The sequence below is a fragment of the Megalobrama amblycephala genome, linkage group LG2 (genome assembly GCF_018812025.1).
Source record: "Megalobrama amblycephala isolate DHTTF-2021 linkage group LG2, ASM1881202v1, whole genome shotgun sequence".
Classification (NCBI taxonomy): Eukaryota; Metazoa; Chordata; class Actinopteri; order Cypriniformes; family Xenocyprididae; genus Megalobrama; species Megalobrama amblycephala.
In genome coordinates, this window is record NC_063045.1 from 9,677,884 (window position 1) to 9,692,914 (window position 15,031).

Consider the following 15,031-nt stretch of genomic DNA (forward strand, 5'->3'; position numbering starts at 1 on the left):
CGTATGATCCTCAACAATAGTGACAAAATTTTCAGATAAACAGATTAACTCTGAACATCACAAAACAAGCTACTTAAGTCACAAAAAAAGATTTTTTTAGTGTCACCATTGTTGAGGATCATACGCTGATTCATGATGTCTGTGTGAGTCTGAAAGACACTGCTCAAAACTCTGTATAAAATATTTAAAAAAAAATAATAATAATAATAAAAAGGAGGGAAAAAAAGTTGATGCAAAACTGACATTTAACACACTCATAGTTTAGACTCTGGAGAAGACCAGTGAATCATCAGCACTAAACAACCAAATTCATTTGATCAGACTTTCTCCTGCATCTTTTGCTATAACAAACGTGTTTTGAAAAGTTAAAGCAGCCAAAGAAAATGTAATAATTAAATAGCAAAAATCAAGAGCCCATCTAAAGCAAACGCTCTCCTCTATAAAGGTGACTTCAAACTTTATTATTTTCTATAAAACGCACACACAGAAGGCGAAGTTCTTGTGCAACTTTGTCTAAAAGTGATGAAAATTATGAAATTTTACAGAACATTTGGGACATAAAACGTCCTCTTTTGGTAATGAAAGTGCTGCAGTTCAAGGTTCCTTATATGACTTTAGGGGGACGTTCCAATTTGGTTTATTTTATGGTCACATAAGAACGTTACAATGAGGATATTTAGGACATTAAACTGAACGTTGCTACATGGTCTTCTGTTGGTCATCTAATAACGTTCTTGATATGAGTTTAGGGGAACGTTCTATTTTGGTTATTTTATGGTCGCGCAAGAACGTTACAAAGAGGACGTTTGGGAAGTTATCAGATCGTCCTATAGTGATAGTCCCCTAAACATTCCCAGAATGTCCTGAATGTTCCCTGAAGATCCACCAAATAACGTTCCCCAAACCTTAAAAGAACTCCACATCGTGACCGTCTCTAAACATTCTGGGAACGTTACTACAGAATAACGAGAATGTTCTGGGAACGTAAAATTTTTAGCAGGACAACCTGTCACCTAGTAACGTTCCCAGAACGTTCAGAGACGGTCACGATGTGGAGTTCTTTTAAGGTTTGGGGAACGTTATTTGGTGGACCTTCAGGGAACATTCAGGACATTCTGGGAATGTTGAGGGTACTATTACTATAGGTTTTGATAACTTCCCAAATGTCCTCTTTGTAACGTTCTTGCATGACCATAAAATAACCAAAATGGAAAGTTCCCCTAAACTCATATCGGGAACGTTATTAAATGATCAACAGAGGACCGTGTGGGAACGTTCTGTTAATGTCCCAAATGTCCTCTTTGTAACGTTCTTTTTTTGACCATAAAATAACCAAAATGGAACGTCCCCCTAAAGTCATATAAGGAACCTTGAACTGCAGCACTTTCATTACCAAAAGAGGACGTTTTAGGAACGTCCCGAATGTTCTGTAAAGGTTCAGAAATTTCATCACCTTTTGAGAACTTTTAGGGAACATTGCGTAAGGTCCTGAGAACGTTGCCTTCTACGTGGGTAAGACTAAATCACAAACAGTCCTAATCCACCCAAAGACACTGAACACCATTGAGGCAATAGCGACAGAGCCTTAGGTGCTGAACCTTTTCTTCCCAAATGCAATACATTTTGATTTATAGATTTGAATCTACGATGAGACGCCAAAAAAAATCTTTAACAAATAAATAAAGATTGTCTGATTACCTGTGCCAGTGGTTTTCATAAGTTCACACTTACAAATGATCGAATAGAGTAAAAAAAAAAACCACACACACATACATATATATATATTAACTGTATATACTAGTGACACTTAGCCTATATTTTAAAACCTTTATGGCAACAATATGGCAACATTTTATTTTGAATAGGGCAACATTTGTATTTTTAAACCTTTATTTTAATATGGAAACATGACACCTCATTCTACAATATTTCTGTGATTAAATCGCTGACTCCTCCCTCATCAGCCAATCAGTGTGTGTTTACTCCATAGCAACGAGGTCAACCCCGCCCTTACTCTTAGCTTAAGACTTCAAGTTGGTCTCAGCAGGTTTGTGAATAGGTTTTAAGAGAAAACTCTTAGCTAAGAACTTTTACTGCTATTTAGGAGAACTCTTAGTAGTAAGATAAAATGTTTTGTGAATACGGCCCCAGATCTCCGTAATCCAATAGTGGTAAAAAGGTTGCAGATACCAAATATTTCCTTGCACTAAAAGAAAATAAACTTTTGTAAACACATTTACTGTTAAAGGATTTAATGTAAAAATAAAGTTAAAATGTGTGGAAAAAATAAATTTAGCTTTTCAAAGAGCATGAGACATTGTTCTCATATCCACAGGTTTTTTTTTTTTTTTTTTTTTCCCAAAAATATCCTTCAATCAGCTGTTGGTTTGTGTTTCAGGTTTTCCTGAACCAGATAAAAAGTCAGTGAAGGAGGGAGAATCTCTCACTTTAGGTCCTGATGAAAAAAGAAACCGAAGTGATGAGATGAGATGGTATTTTAATGATACTCTCATCACTGAAATCACTGGAGATCAGAGTAAGATCTGTACAGATGTTCAGTGTGATGAGAGATTCAGAGACAGACTGAAGCTGGCCAATCAGACTGGATCTCTGACCATCATGAACACCAGAATCACAGACTCTGGAGAATATAAACTGAAGATCAGCAGCATCAGTCCTCGTCGCATCAACAGTGGCGTGATTAAGAACAGCTTCAGAGTTACTGTTAGTGAGTATAATTTAGTTCCCTTGAGCAATTTTAAAGCAGAACTCAGTAAGATTTGCAAAGCTCCCCCTACAGTTTCCTTCAGTGAACCAAGCGCAGCTCTGGACTACAACGACTACAACGCTCACCAGCGCAGTAGTTTTGCAAATACAGTACAAGAAATCTCGATGGAGGTGTGTAATTTTCAAATTTGTCTTATAAAGTGAGGTCGCTATGTGTATATTGAATTACTGTAAAGCATTTTGTCACTCTCGTGTGAACGTGAACATGAGGCGAGATTGTTTCGGGTCGGTGCAGCTCAACTTGCATGTGCTGTTTTATGGCGTAGACGTGCCAGAGGGGGTTAGTGCTCGCCTCAAACACACCACTACAAGTCAATTAACCATCATAAGGACTAAGAAAGCTATTTATGAAGGTAAAAAAAAGTTACTTAGTTTTGCTTTAAAATACATATATATTTTTAAATCGATCCAGTAAATGTTTTTATTGTGGGCTATTAGAAAAAATGATCATAAAAATCATAATTGAGAACGTCTCCATCATCTTCACATGCACATCAAGATACATGACACAACAAACACATGCTGTTAACAAGTCTGAATTTATTAACATGAAAAATGCATAAAATTATTTTTTTGTGACACTGAGTTTCCTTTTGAGCGCACAGTGCTGTGATGCTGTTTTAAAGGGTTAGTTCACCCAAAAATGAAAATTCTGTCATTTATTACTCATCCCCATGTTGTTCCACACCCGTAAGACCTTCGTTCATCTTTGGAACACAAATTAAGATATTTTAGTTGAAATCCAATGGCTCCATGAGGCCTTCATAGGGAGCAAGGACATTTCCTCTCTCAAGATCCATAAAGGTACTAAAAACATATTTAAATCAGTTCATGTGAGTACAGTGGTTCAATATTAATATTATAAAGGGACGAGAATATTTTTGGTGCGCCAAAAAAAACTAAATAATGACTTATTTAGTGATGGCCAATTTCAAAACACTGCTTCATGAAGCTTCGGAGCATAAATGAATCAGCGTATCGAATCATGAGTCGGATCGCGTGTGAAACTGCCAAACTGCTGAAATCACGTGACTTTGGTGCTCCGAACAGCAGATTCGATACACTGATTCATTTATGATCTAAAGCTTCCTGAAGCATCGTTTTGAAATCGGCCATCACTAAATAAGTCGTTATTTTGTTTTTTTGGCACACCAAAAATATTCTTGTCACTTTATAATATTACAGTATTTCACAATTGCTAAAACACTAAACCCCATTCTCTGAACCCAATGCTCAGTGGCCTAAACCCTTTTGTCGAATCAGTCACTTTGTAGGCAAAACCTTAAACAAGTTCAGGTAGTTAAGACACTGTTTGCAAATCTCATCCACTCTTTTTGCAAAACTCTAAACACATTCTTACTCACTAAAACACATTTTGCACTGTGTTGCAAAATGGTAAATACATGTGGCAAAAGTTAAACACAACTACAACACAGTTGTCATCCTTTAAACACAATGACTCAAAATTATTCACACTTATTTCTAATGATGTGATCAAATCAACTGTATAAAATATAGGTCAGTTCAGAGTGCACAGGTGACACAGGTGCTGAAAGTTGATACCAACAATCGATGGAAACAATCTGAAAAGTAGAGGAGGAAGAGTATGTGTAAGAGGATGATGAGGAGAAAGAGCAAGGGGTGTATAGACAAGGCTGTCAAGGCTGGATCCGGCACAGGTTTTTCCCTTTGTCTGGCAAGAGACGACATTGCCTGTGATGTGGAAAATGTCCTCAACAATATTCAATAATATTCAACAATATTATTGATCTGACAGTACTGACATTATAGGATGAGAACTGAACTAAGCTAGCCTAGATGATGACATCACTGTTTTCTGCAGACCTGCTTTATAGAGGAAAATAATTACAGTAATTTACATAATAATTGATGGTCTTTACAATGTAAGTGAATCAACACTGAACTGACTTCAGCTGAACAATGACACTATTTTCTTTTAGAGCTGTACAGCCAAAATGAACCCTCTTTGCATTACTGATCATCATGTACCTGTTATCACTGTAAAGCTGCTTTGACTATACTATACTAGACTAGACTAGACTAGTATCTGTGTAGTATCAATTGCAATTTAAATAAAGGTGACTTGACTTGATTTAGGCCGGACCCAACATGAAGACGTGATGCTGAAGCAGAATGAATCTCTCACTGACTCTGAACTTTGTTTTTTGTGTGTGTGAGTGAGTGTGTGTGTGAGTGAGTGTGTGTGTGTGTGAGTGAGTGTGTGTGTGCACTGTATCATGCTTTTCATTTAGAGTTTTCTTTGACCTTTTAGTCATTTGCATTTAGACTGCTGTATGTTTGCAGTATGTAAGTACTGTATATACAGACATTCAATACTATATAATATTGAATATAATACTGTACTTGCAGTACATACAGTATACTTTAAATTCACATTACTTGTGATTTCTATACATTTTATGTAATGGCAAAATGTGTTTACTGTGTTACAATATACTTTTTTTTCTGTAACCTCATGTTCTGGATGTTGTGTTTTCCATTTTTTAATGTAGTGTCTAATGAATGATCTGTATGTGTTTATATTTTGTTTAATATGTGTATGATCTGAAAGCTTTGTTTGATTTTGCCATAAGAGTCAGAGGTTTTGTGAAATTAGTTTGAAGATTGGATTTGTGTTTAATGTTTTGAGAAAATGAGTGATGGTTTCAAGAAATGTGTTTTAGCAATTGTGAAATACTGTAATATTGAACCACTGTACTCACATGAACTGATTTAGATGTGTTTTTAGTACCTTTATGGATCTTGAGAGAGGAAATGTCATTGCTTCCAATGAAGGCCTCACGGAGCCATCGGATTTTTGGGTGAACTAACCCTTTAACTGCTGTTATTTTTATTAAGGAATCTGCCATTTATTAATCAAAGTCATACAATTGATGACCAAAGTACAAAGGTGTAAATATCAGACAAATATATTGGTAAAGCTAGTTATCAGTGTCTCTCTCTAGTAATAATGACTGTCTGTCTTCATCAGTTCCAGATTCAGGTCTGTCTTCAGGTGCTGTAGCAGGAATAGTTGTTGCTGTTCTTGCTGTTCTGCTCGTTGCTGCTGCTGCTGTGATTTTCTATCACAAACATCAAGAAAGAGGAGAATGTGAGTATTAACAATGGCTGATTTAACAAGATGGAGATTGTGTGTAAAGAATATTTGAAAGATGCAAAAATATGTATTTTTATTGTGATTAACCAAAGTGATCTGTGTTTAATTGAGTTTGTTATTTTTCTTCAAACAGACGGCAGGACGCAGCGCAGTGATCCGGTAAGATACTAAAGCCTCATTCAGACTGTCAGTTCAAATCTGATTTTGTGCTGATCCGATTGGAATACGATCAGATGCAGCGTGTGAATGGCAAAAAAAAAAAAAAAAAAAAAATCACATGAAATGCAATTTTTTACAAATCAGTTTTGAGATACATTCAAATGTGGTTTGAAGTCCTATTCCAATCGCAGTCACAAAGTGGGCGAGGTCATGTCGCGCGGCATAATGGAAACGGAAGAGTTGTGTATGACGCAAGTGATCAAGGACGTAAACAAAGACCAACGAGTTTTGGCTTCGCTAGTCAGTTAATATTAGCTAAATTATATTGCATACTTCACCAACAAACTTCTATGTTCATAGACAAACAGTTGTTCATGCTATAAATTAAACGCTACCTTTACAATTGCGACTACTCAGTCATGTATTCGGCTACAGTAAAGCTTTAATCAGGATAAAACTGTATATTGAAAGCTAACAAACAGCAGTGACAGCATATCTAAACACTTTGACACAAATACAAAATGAAATGCCATTCATAAACGTCTTTTAAAAGCCGCGATTGCAGAGGTTCTGCTTTTTCCTCTTCATCTGGGTCTGATTCGGCTCAATTTGATACAGCAATATAGATGCCATTATTTACATTTCCACTGAAGCAACGAATGGTAAGGGGCGTGGCATTTCCGGAAGCTTCAGCGAATCCAGAACCATGAGCAAATCACAAGCCCGCTAACCAATCTGAGTACTTTGCGCATTTCGGAGGGAGTGGCTTCATAGAAGCAGAAAGTCAAATGAGCCGTTCAAATGACAATGGAAACAGAGGTATAGAATAAAGGTTAAATATATGAAAAATTAAAAAAAAAAAAAAAAAAGACAACCATGCTTTTTAAGAAAACATCTGTATTGCAACTTTATGTTGCGGTTGGCATATACCTAACAGCACAACATCCTTGCCATAGAAGCACCACTGGATTCACAAATCAGATCTGAACAATAATTTCAATATGTGGACAGCCAATATGGACCTGTTTACACCTGGTATTACAGTTTTTTTCAATTGCTAACATACTTTTGTCCATTCTGTAGTCACATTTTCAAAACTCTAAACACATTTAGCAGAACATCTGTCTGTTGTGGCCATACCATTAACACAATTCATATCGTTTTCACACAAAATGCAGTCAATTAACACATTTCTAAAATGCTTACATTTTCTTTTCATATAAGCTTACCTCATACCAAAATTATGGATCTTTCTCATCTTATTTGCAAATGCTTAAACGCAGCAAGTCAGAAACGAAGACCCAATGTTCCTATCTTTAAATATAGGATAAAACATACTTTTGGAACAACAGCACTGGAAAAGTACTGGAAAAATATATAAAACAAATACTGAAACAATTGATAAGCATTTTTAATTAGCAGATCACTGAAATATTTAGAAATAGCAGATTCCAGTATCAGTTGGAGGCATAGTCAGGTGTTGAATTTATGTTCATTACATGGACACACAGTAAAATAGGACTCTTTGAATCGTATTTGTTCAGTGTGTATGAAGAACAACACAGACCCAGCTAACAAAAATGAGTTGTCAGAACGTTTTGTTAACATTCTCTTTAAGTTATGAAAACGTTATTTTGGAATGTTTTTTAAACGTTCAAAACGTCCAGTTATTTTACAGTTTTTTACAGACGCTAGGACACATTTCTCAATACTTAGGTCACTTTTGCAAAACTCTTCACACAGTGAGCACAACAGAAGTCTATGTGGGCTAAACTGAGGATCAATTATCATTGCTTTGGCACAAAATGCATTCAATGACTACATCTCTCAAATTTCATGAATTCTTTTCTCACTCAGACACAACAATTGCCCAAAACTCTTTGTACGTACAGGCCAATCTGCACATGCTTACATACTGTTTTCAAAACTGTTAAACTTATGTTCAAAACAATAACATCATACAAAACTGAATAAAACAGCAATTTGCTACATTCCTACAGTAATATTTTAATGAAATATATTTTAAATCTTAAAATTAAATGCTATAAAAACAATTGAATTGTATCTGTATCAGTGGATGGTGTGTATACAAATTCTTGTATTTTGGAATTACTCAGTGCAAAAAAATAAAAATAAATAAACTACATAAAATGTCGATGAATTCTGCATCATGTCTGATTTATTCCAGTAACATATATTGCAGTGAATTATAAACAGAGATGTGTCCGTGTTTTACACAAGAAAACATTGTATAATGCTACATGTTGTTAGTGTTTTTTAGGTCATTGTTTTGTGGGTGACAAAGTGTGTTTGTCGGCTGTCAACCTTTGCTAGTGTTCTGGAAGAATGAGTTGATTTGAGACCTGAATAAAGTGTTTTGGTAGATTTAGTGCATTTTGGATGTGAAATGAACTGCTTTGCCAAGCTGAAAGTTGGTTAGGAGAACTGTGTGAAGAGTTTTGCAAAAGTGACCTAAGTATTGAGAAATGTGTCCTAGCGTCTGTAAAAAACTGTAATATATCAAGAATGTTTTTTCTTGGTTTATGTGAACATTAGAGGAACATTCCATTCTATCATTTTGGAAATGTTATGAAAACATTATTTTGTAATATTTTCGGAACGTTCAAATTATCTGTTTTTTTTTTTTTTTTATGTATTAAGAACGTTTTTTCTTGGTTTATGTGAACGTTAGAGGAACATTCCATTCTATGATTTTGGAAATGTTATGAAAATGTTATTTTCTGAACATTCACAACACCCTGCCCCGCTAGAAATTTTACGTCCCCACTGGTGTTAAGGACGTTGTCTAGTAATGTTCCCAGAATGTTCAGATACGGTCACGATGTGGAGTTCTTTTAAGGTTTGGGGTACGTTATTTGGCGGACCTTCACAGAACCTTTCAGGACGTTCTCTGAATGTTTAGGGAACCATATTTTATTTTATAGAACGTCCCTGCTGCCCTTGTCAAAAAAGTTGACTAATAAAAGTATCTGCTCAAACAAAAACTAACATTCCTTAACCCCTTAACTGTCACGGTCCCGCTGGCCGGACGCCTCCCAACCAGCACACCCTTGTTTAGCACATGGTTTAGCCCAGATGAAATGAACACTACTCAGTGTGCACACTACAGGCTGTTAAATGTAACACTGAATCTGTGTTGGAGTTAATGAGATAATTAGGTGATAACGAACAGATTCACAGAAGGACAGAGGAACAACAAGAACTACGACTTCAGCCACAGCTTTAGATGAAATCAACTGAAGATAAAAGACATTAAATCTCTGAAGATCTGATCAAATAACTCCGCAAACAACATTACCAGATTCACTTATTACTAACCAGACTGACTTTATTTCTGTCACACGTCTACAGAACATCTTATTGAGAATTAATAGAGGTTTAGATGAAAATAATAGTTTTGTTTGATATCACCATGATCGAGGTCAGTCTTTGCTTTAGTTAGTCAGTTTGACTCTTAACTTTATTACTGTTAGTTTTCCTGTGGCTGTTATAGCTGTTTGTTATGGCAATAATGACAAGAAAAAATGTGATCAGCTGCTTTATGATAAGAATATAACTGTAGTGGCTTAATTCACTGATCTAATGACTGAGCTTTATATGAATACAATGTTAAGTTTGTGTTGGCTCTCTTCTAGAAATACAATGATAAAACGGTTTTAATCAGAAAAGCTGAATGAGTTTTAAAACACATTGTACACTAAACACTTTAAAACTCCGGCAGAACTTCCTCTCACACATACATCAAGAATCAGCGTATGAATCTCAACAATGGTGACGTGCTTCATGCCACAATGCATTCTGGGTGCATCATGCAAAAAAATAAATAAATAAATAAATAAATAAAAAGCATGTCACCATTGTTGAGATTCATAGGCTGATTCTTGATGTATGTTTGTGAGTAATTTTCACCATAGTTAAAAGTGCTTAGTGTACAATCTGTTTTAAAACTCATTCAGGTTTTCTGACTAAAACTGTGCTGGATCTTTACGTGAATCACAATAAAACAAAATTTGTGAGATATTGCTCATATTAAACTCAGTTATAAGATCAGTAAATCAAGCTACTACACAATGATATTCTTATCATGAAACATCTGATGTGTTTTCTCTTGCTTTTCTTGCTATAACTAACTCAGTTACTGTAACCAGAGAAACTCTAGTCAAACTACCCAACTAAAGTGAACACTGATCACCATGATGGTAACATAAAAAAAAACTAATTTCAATAAAAAAAAATCAACAATAAAAAAACCTCTCTCTTAATTCTCAATAAGAGCTTCTGTTTATGGAGTTGTTTAATCCTCCTCTGCTGAGATCTTGAGAGATTTACTCCCGGTTTCACAAACAAGGCTTAAGCTAGTCCTAGACTAAAACGCATGTTTGAACTGTTTCAACTGAAAGAAACTTGCTCTGAGATATCTAAAAATATGTCAGTGCAACTGTTTTGTCTCAAGATGAACATCAGAAATATTTTTTTCTAAGACATGTTTAAAAAAGTTACTTAAATGCCCTAATTGAACTAAGGCCTAATCCTGGCTTAGACTAAGCCCTGTCTGTGAAACCGGGCCTTAATGTCTTCTTTTATCTAAGGCTGCGGCTGAAGTCAGTTCTAGTTCTAGTGTTTTTGATTTTTTCTGTTCTTGTTGTTTCTCTTTCCTTTGTTGATTCTGCTTGTTAACAGCAACTATCTTCAATAATTCTCAATCATCACTTAATTAATTACTTAATTATCTCATTAAATTCAACACTGATTCAGTGTTACATTAGTGTGTAGTGTGCACTCTGAACAATGTTCATTTCATCGGGGCTAAACCATGTGGGCCCTATATGGGTGTGCTGGCTGGGAGGCGTCCCGCCAACAGGATCGTGACAGTTAAGAGGTTAAACAATAACAGAGATAATCAGCTCCCTAGTTCCCACTTCGGTAAAGTTGGTTTTATATTCGCACATTCGTATTCGATAGTCTTGTTAATCACACTACATTGGACATTCAGTGGACATTCACAAGTAAATATGCCTTTAAAACAATACTTGCCTATTTTGATCGACTGTGAAAAATGTTGTAAGTTGACAATCGTTGGTTGTCAATATCATGTCGCTGCTTAAAATTCGCAAACATTAATTTATTGCATATTTATTGGAAAGTCTGAATTTATCAGAAGTCCGAATGTGCGAATATAAAACCAACTTTACCCAAGTTAGTCAGGGCACTGATCAGGGAATCAGCCACATTCACTTGCATTATATACTGATTCACGACCTAGGGAACTAGACTTGGGTAAAGTTGGTTTTATATTCGCACATTCGGGCTTCTGATAAATTCACAACCAACGATTGTCAACTTACAACATTTTTCACAGTCGATCAAAATAGGCAAGTATTGTTTTAATTGCATATTTACATGTGAATGTCAACTGAATGTCCAATGTAGTGTGATTAACAAGGCCATTGAATACAGATGTCCGAATGTGCGAATATAAAACCAACTTTACCGAAGTCCCTGACTACTGAACTAGGGAGCTGATTGAGACACACGGTAAACCTCTCTGGAGCTTTACAGTCTATGGTCTGGAGTTTTCGCATCGCTCTGCAAAGTACGTCCCCCAGATCGTTGATCTGATTGGTTGAAGGAATATCCAATTGCATGACTAATGCTCGTTGATCACGCCTCTTGTGCAGTAGGAAATACATAGCAAACTCCCCAGACCAATGTTCAATTTTAAATTGAGCTTGGTCTGGTGATAGCCAGACTAGATCGTACGCTGATTCATGATGTCTGTGTGAGATTGAAAAACACTTGTTTGTATAACAAACTAAGTAAAAAACATAAGAACACATAAGAACGTTACAATGAGGATACTTAAGTCCGCGTGAACCGGAATTTGCAAACGACTTTTCTCCAGTGTTGTGACGTTTTTCCAAGTGAAACAGAATATTAAATAGAGGGCAGAGTTTTACTTTAGCGCTCCTCCTCTCCATCTCTCACTCATAGCAGACTAACGGTTACAGAAGAGTGTTTTACGCGTTTTCAACCCAAGCTGTCAAATTGACATCAGAAAAGGAACGCCATTCCAGACCACTCAAGATTACTGTGACAAATAATTTTTTTCTGTGTTTTAACTTGTACAAATTAATTGTTCACCACAAGACTAGTAATATGCACTAACAAAGTAAATAGTGTCGATTTTGATTTAATCTGTACTTTAACTGAACGTTGCCACATGGTCCTGGTTCATTTAATAACGTCCCGATATGAGTTTAGGGTGACGTTCTATTTTGGTTATTTCATGGTCTCGCGAGAATGTTACGAATTGGACATTTGGGAAGTTAACAGAATGTCCTATAGAAATAGTCCCCTAAACATTCTTAGAATGTCCTGAATGTTCCCTGAAGGTCCACCAAATAACGTCCCCCAACCCTTAAAAGAACTCCACATTGTGACTGTCTCTGAACGTTCTGGGAACATTACTAGACAACGTCCTTAACACCAGTAGATGTTTTGAGAATGTTCTGGGAAAGTAAAATTTCTAGCGGGGTAAACTGTCACCTAGTAACGTTCCCAGAACATTCAGAGACAGTCACAATGTGGCTTCATGTTCTCTTCAGTTCTATTTAAATTTTTTTTAAAAATGTTAGATGAACATCCAGCCAACATTTCAAAAACATTTAGCAAATATTAATAACATCATAAAGACGCTACGGCAATGTTGTTCTAAGTACGTTTTCTCTCAATGTTATGAGAATATTCTTTTAGTAAAAAATAACATTGTATGGAGGTTCCTTGAACGTTGTTCTCACAACGTTATCTCTATATAATGAGAACATTCATTAAGTACAGATTACAATGTAAGGATGTTTTTTTTTTATAAATGTTGTACTCAGAATGTATTATAATAACATTATGAAAACATTCAGCGAATAATAATAACATTAAAAGGATGTTCTGAGAATGTTATCCTAAGAACGTTTTTGCTCAACATTATGAGAACATCAGTCAAATACAAATATCGTGATAAAGACATTTCAAGTACGTTGTTATGAGAACATTTTCTCTCAACATTATGAGAACATCAGTCAAGTACAATAATGTGATAAAGACGTTACAAGAACGTTGTTATGAGAACATTTTTGTTCAACATTATGAGAACATCAGTCAAGTACAATAATGTGATAAAGCCGTTACAAGAACGTTGTTATGAGAACATTTTTGTTCAACATTACGAGAACATCAGTCAAGTACAAATAATGTGATAAAGACGTTACAAGAACGTTGTTATGAGAACATTTTTGTTCAACATTATGAGAACATCAGTCAAGTACAAATAATGTGATAAAGACGTTTCAAGAACGTTGTTATGAGAACGTTTTTGTTCAACATTATGAGAACATCAGTCAAGTACAAATAACATGGTAAGAATGTTCCAACAATGTTGTTCTAAGAATGTTTCCTCTCAACGTTATGAGAATGTATTTTAACTATGAAAACATTATAAGAATGTTCCTGAAACATTATTTTAGAAATGTTTTTTTCTAACATTTACAAAACTTTTACATATTGTTAGTGAAAGTTATGGAAACGTTCCCTGTTAGCTGGGGAGGAGCCAAGAGAAAATAATGTCTGGGTAAGGGAGAAGAATAGATGAAGGAGGAGAGGAGAAGTTGGATCAGGACGAGGGAGAAGAAGAGGTATGGGAGAGGAGGAAGAATGTGTGCTGGATTGTATGTTTTTTTTTTTTTTTTCATTTACACATGTGGAACCTATGACAGCGTGTGTGTGAACAGAGTCCTTTAAAAATTATTTTCTTTGGTGAGAGTATCTATCTGTTCTTGACTGAATTCCAATCTGTGCTTGAAATTCCTAATGTATTACTTCTAGCGATCCTGGCATCAAGTCCGGAGAGTTTATTTTCTCTTTTTATCTTAATATAAAAATAAAAAGTGCAACTATGAGAGAGAAAGGAAGAGTTGCCAATACTGTCTTATTAAAGCTCACCAATACAATAGTTCAAAACTCAGAATAAGCCACAATCACTAGAAACACTCAAATTCTTCCAGAAGGTATTTAAATCTTAATGCTTCAGACAATATGGCATGCAAACATTTTATATTACTATAGTACAGAAGATGAAACTGTGATTCAGTTTATCAGACAAAAGATGAACCATTTTGTTACTTAGAGGTGTTGTAGGGTTGTTTCTGACATGTGAGATCTAAAACATTTTTGTCCAGTCCAGTGCTGCGTTTATCATCTTTATTTATCACAAAGCTTGATGATGTCATTTTAACACATAGTAATCCTACAAGCTTGCTTCCCCCTGCACGTCCTGACATGTCAAAAAATGTGCTTCCCTCCATTACACACCTGACTTCTCTTACTCTCTGGCTTCCTATTTAATAATCAGACCCACACCCCACCCAGTGTCCAACAACGGAATTACAACAATTCAATGGCTCTTACACAATGAGTTTCATATTTGGGGAAATAAAACTACTATATCATTTGCAAACACTGAAAGAAATACACAATTCCAGGGGCCTTTACCATGATGGTAGTTGAACAAACTCAGGGTTATAGGATTAGTTTCAAATTTGACAAAACCAAACCACTCCAATCCGGCTTTGTTGGTACCATGATGCTGATCATCAACTTTCTCTGTCAACTCAGGTTTTGATCCTGAGTTTGTGAAGCGCGTGCACATGAATCCGTGACATCAGTGGCAAACAGCCAATCACATGCCTTGCAACAGAAATAAACTGTGATTCACTTTTTGCGAGAGAGCCAGTGTGATTCAAAACTCTTTTGCTGAAAATTAAGAATTTAAATGCATTTACACTAATGGAAAATACTTGTCTATGAAAGAGGACAAATAAAAGAAATGATCTTTCTCTATCGGTGCAAGTGAAAGTTGTGAAGTTAGTTTATATA

General features: G+C 35.5%; 1 protein-coding gene across 6 annotated transcripts in view; it reads left to right on the plus strand.

Annotated features, from left to right (window-relative positions):
* The window catches only part of LOC125263495 (carcinoembryonic antigen-related cell adhesion molecule 1-like), a 174,655-nt gene that overhangs the window by 9,781 nt on the left and 149,843 nt on the right, over positions 1-15,031 (plus strand). For 3 of the 6 annotated variants that reach the window (XR_007183825.1, XM_048182491.1, XM_048182494.1), the window contains exon 4: positions 2,399-2,728. The exons of 1 other annotated variant lie outside the window; for it this stretch is intronic. Coding sequence is in view for 3 of the 5 variants with exons in the window: in XM_048182491.1 (XP_048038448.1) it covers positions 2,399-2,728 (330 nt within the window). In the remaining 2 variants the exon portion in view is untranslated. Of the gene's footprint in view, positions 1-2,398; positions 2,729-5,800; positions 5,921-6,059; positions 6,086-13,667; positions 13,821-15,031 lie in introns of those variants that run through there. 2 more of the 6 variants (XM_048182495.1, XR_007183826.1) reach the window with 2 other exon arrangements.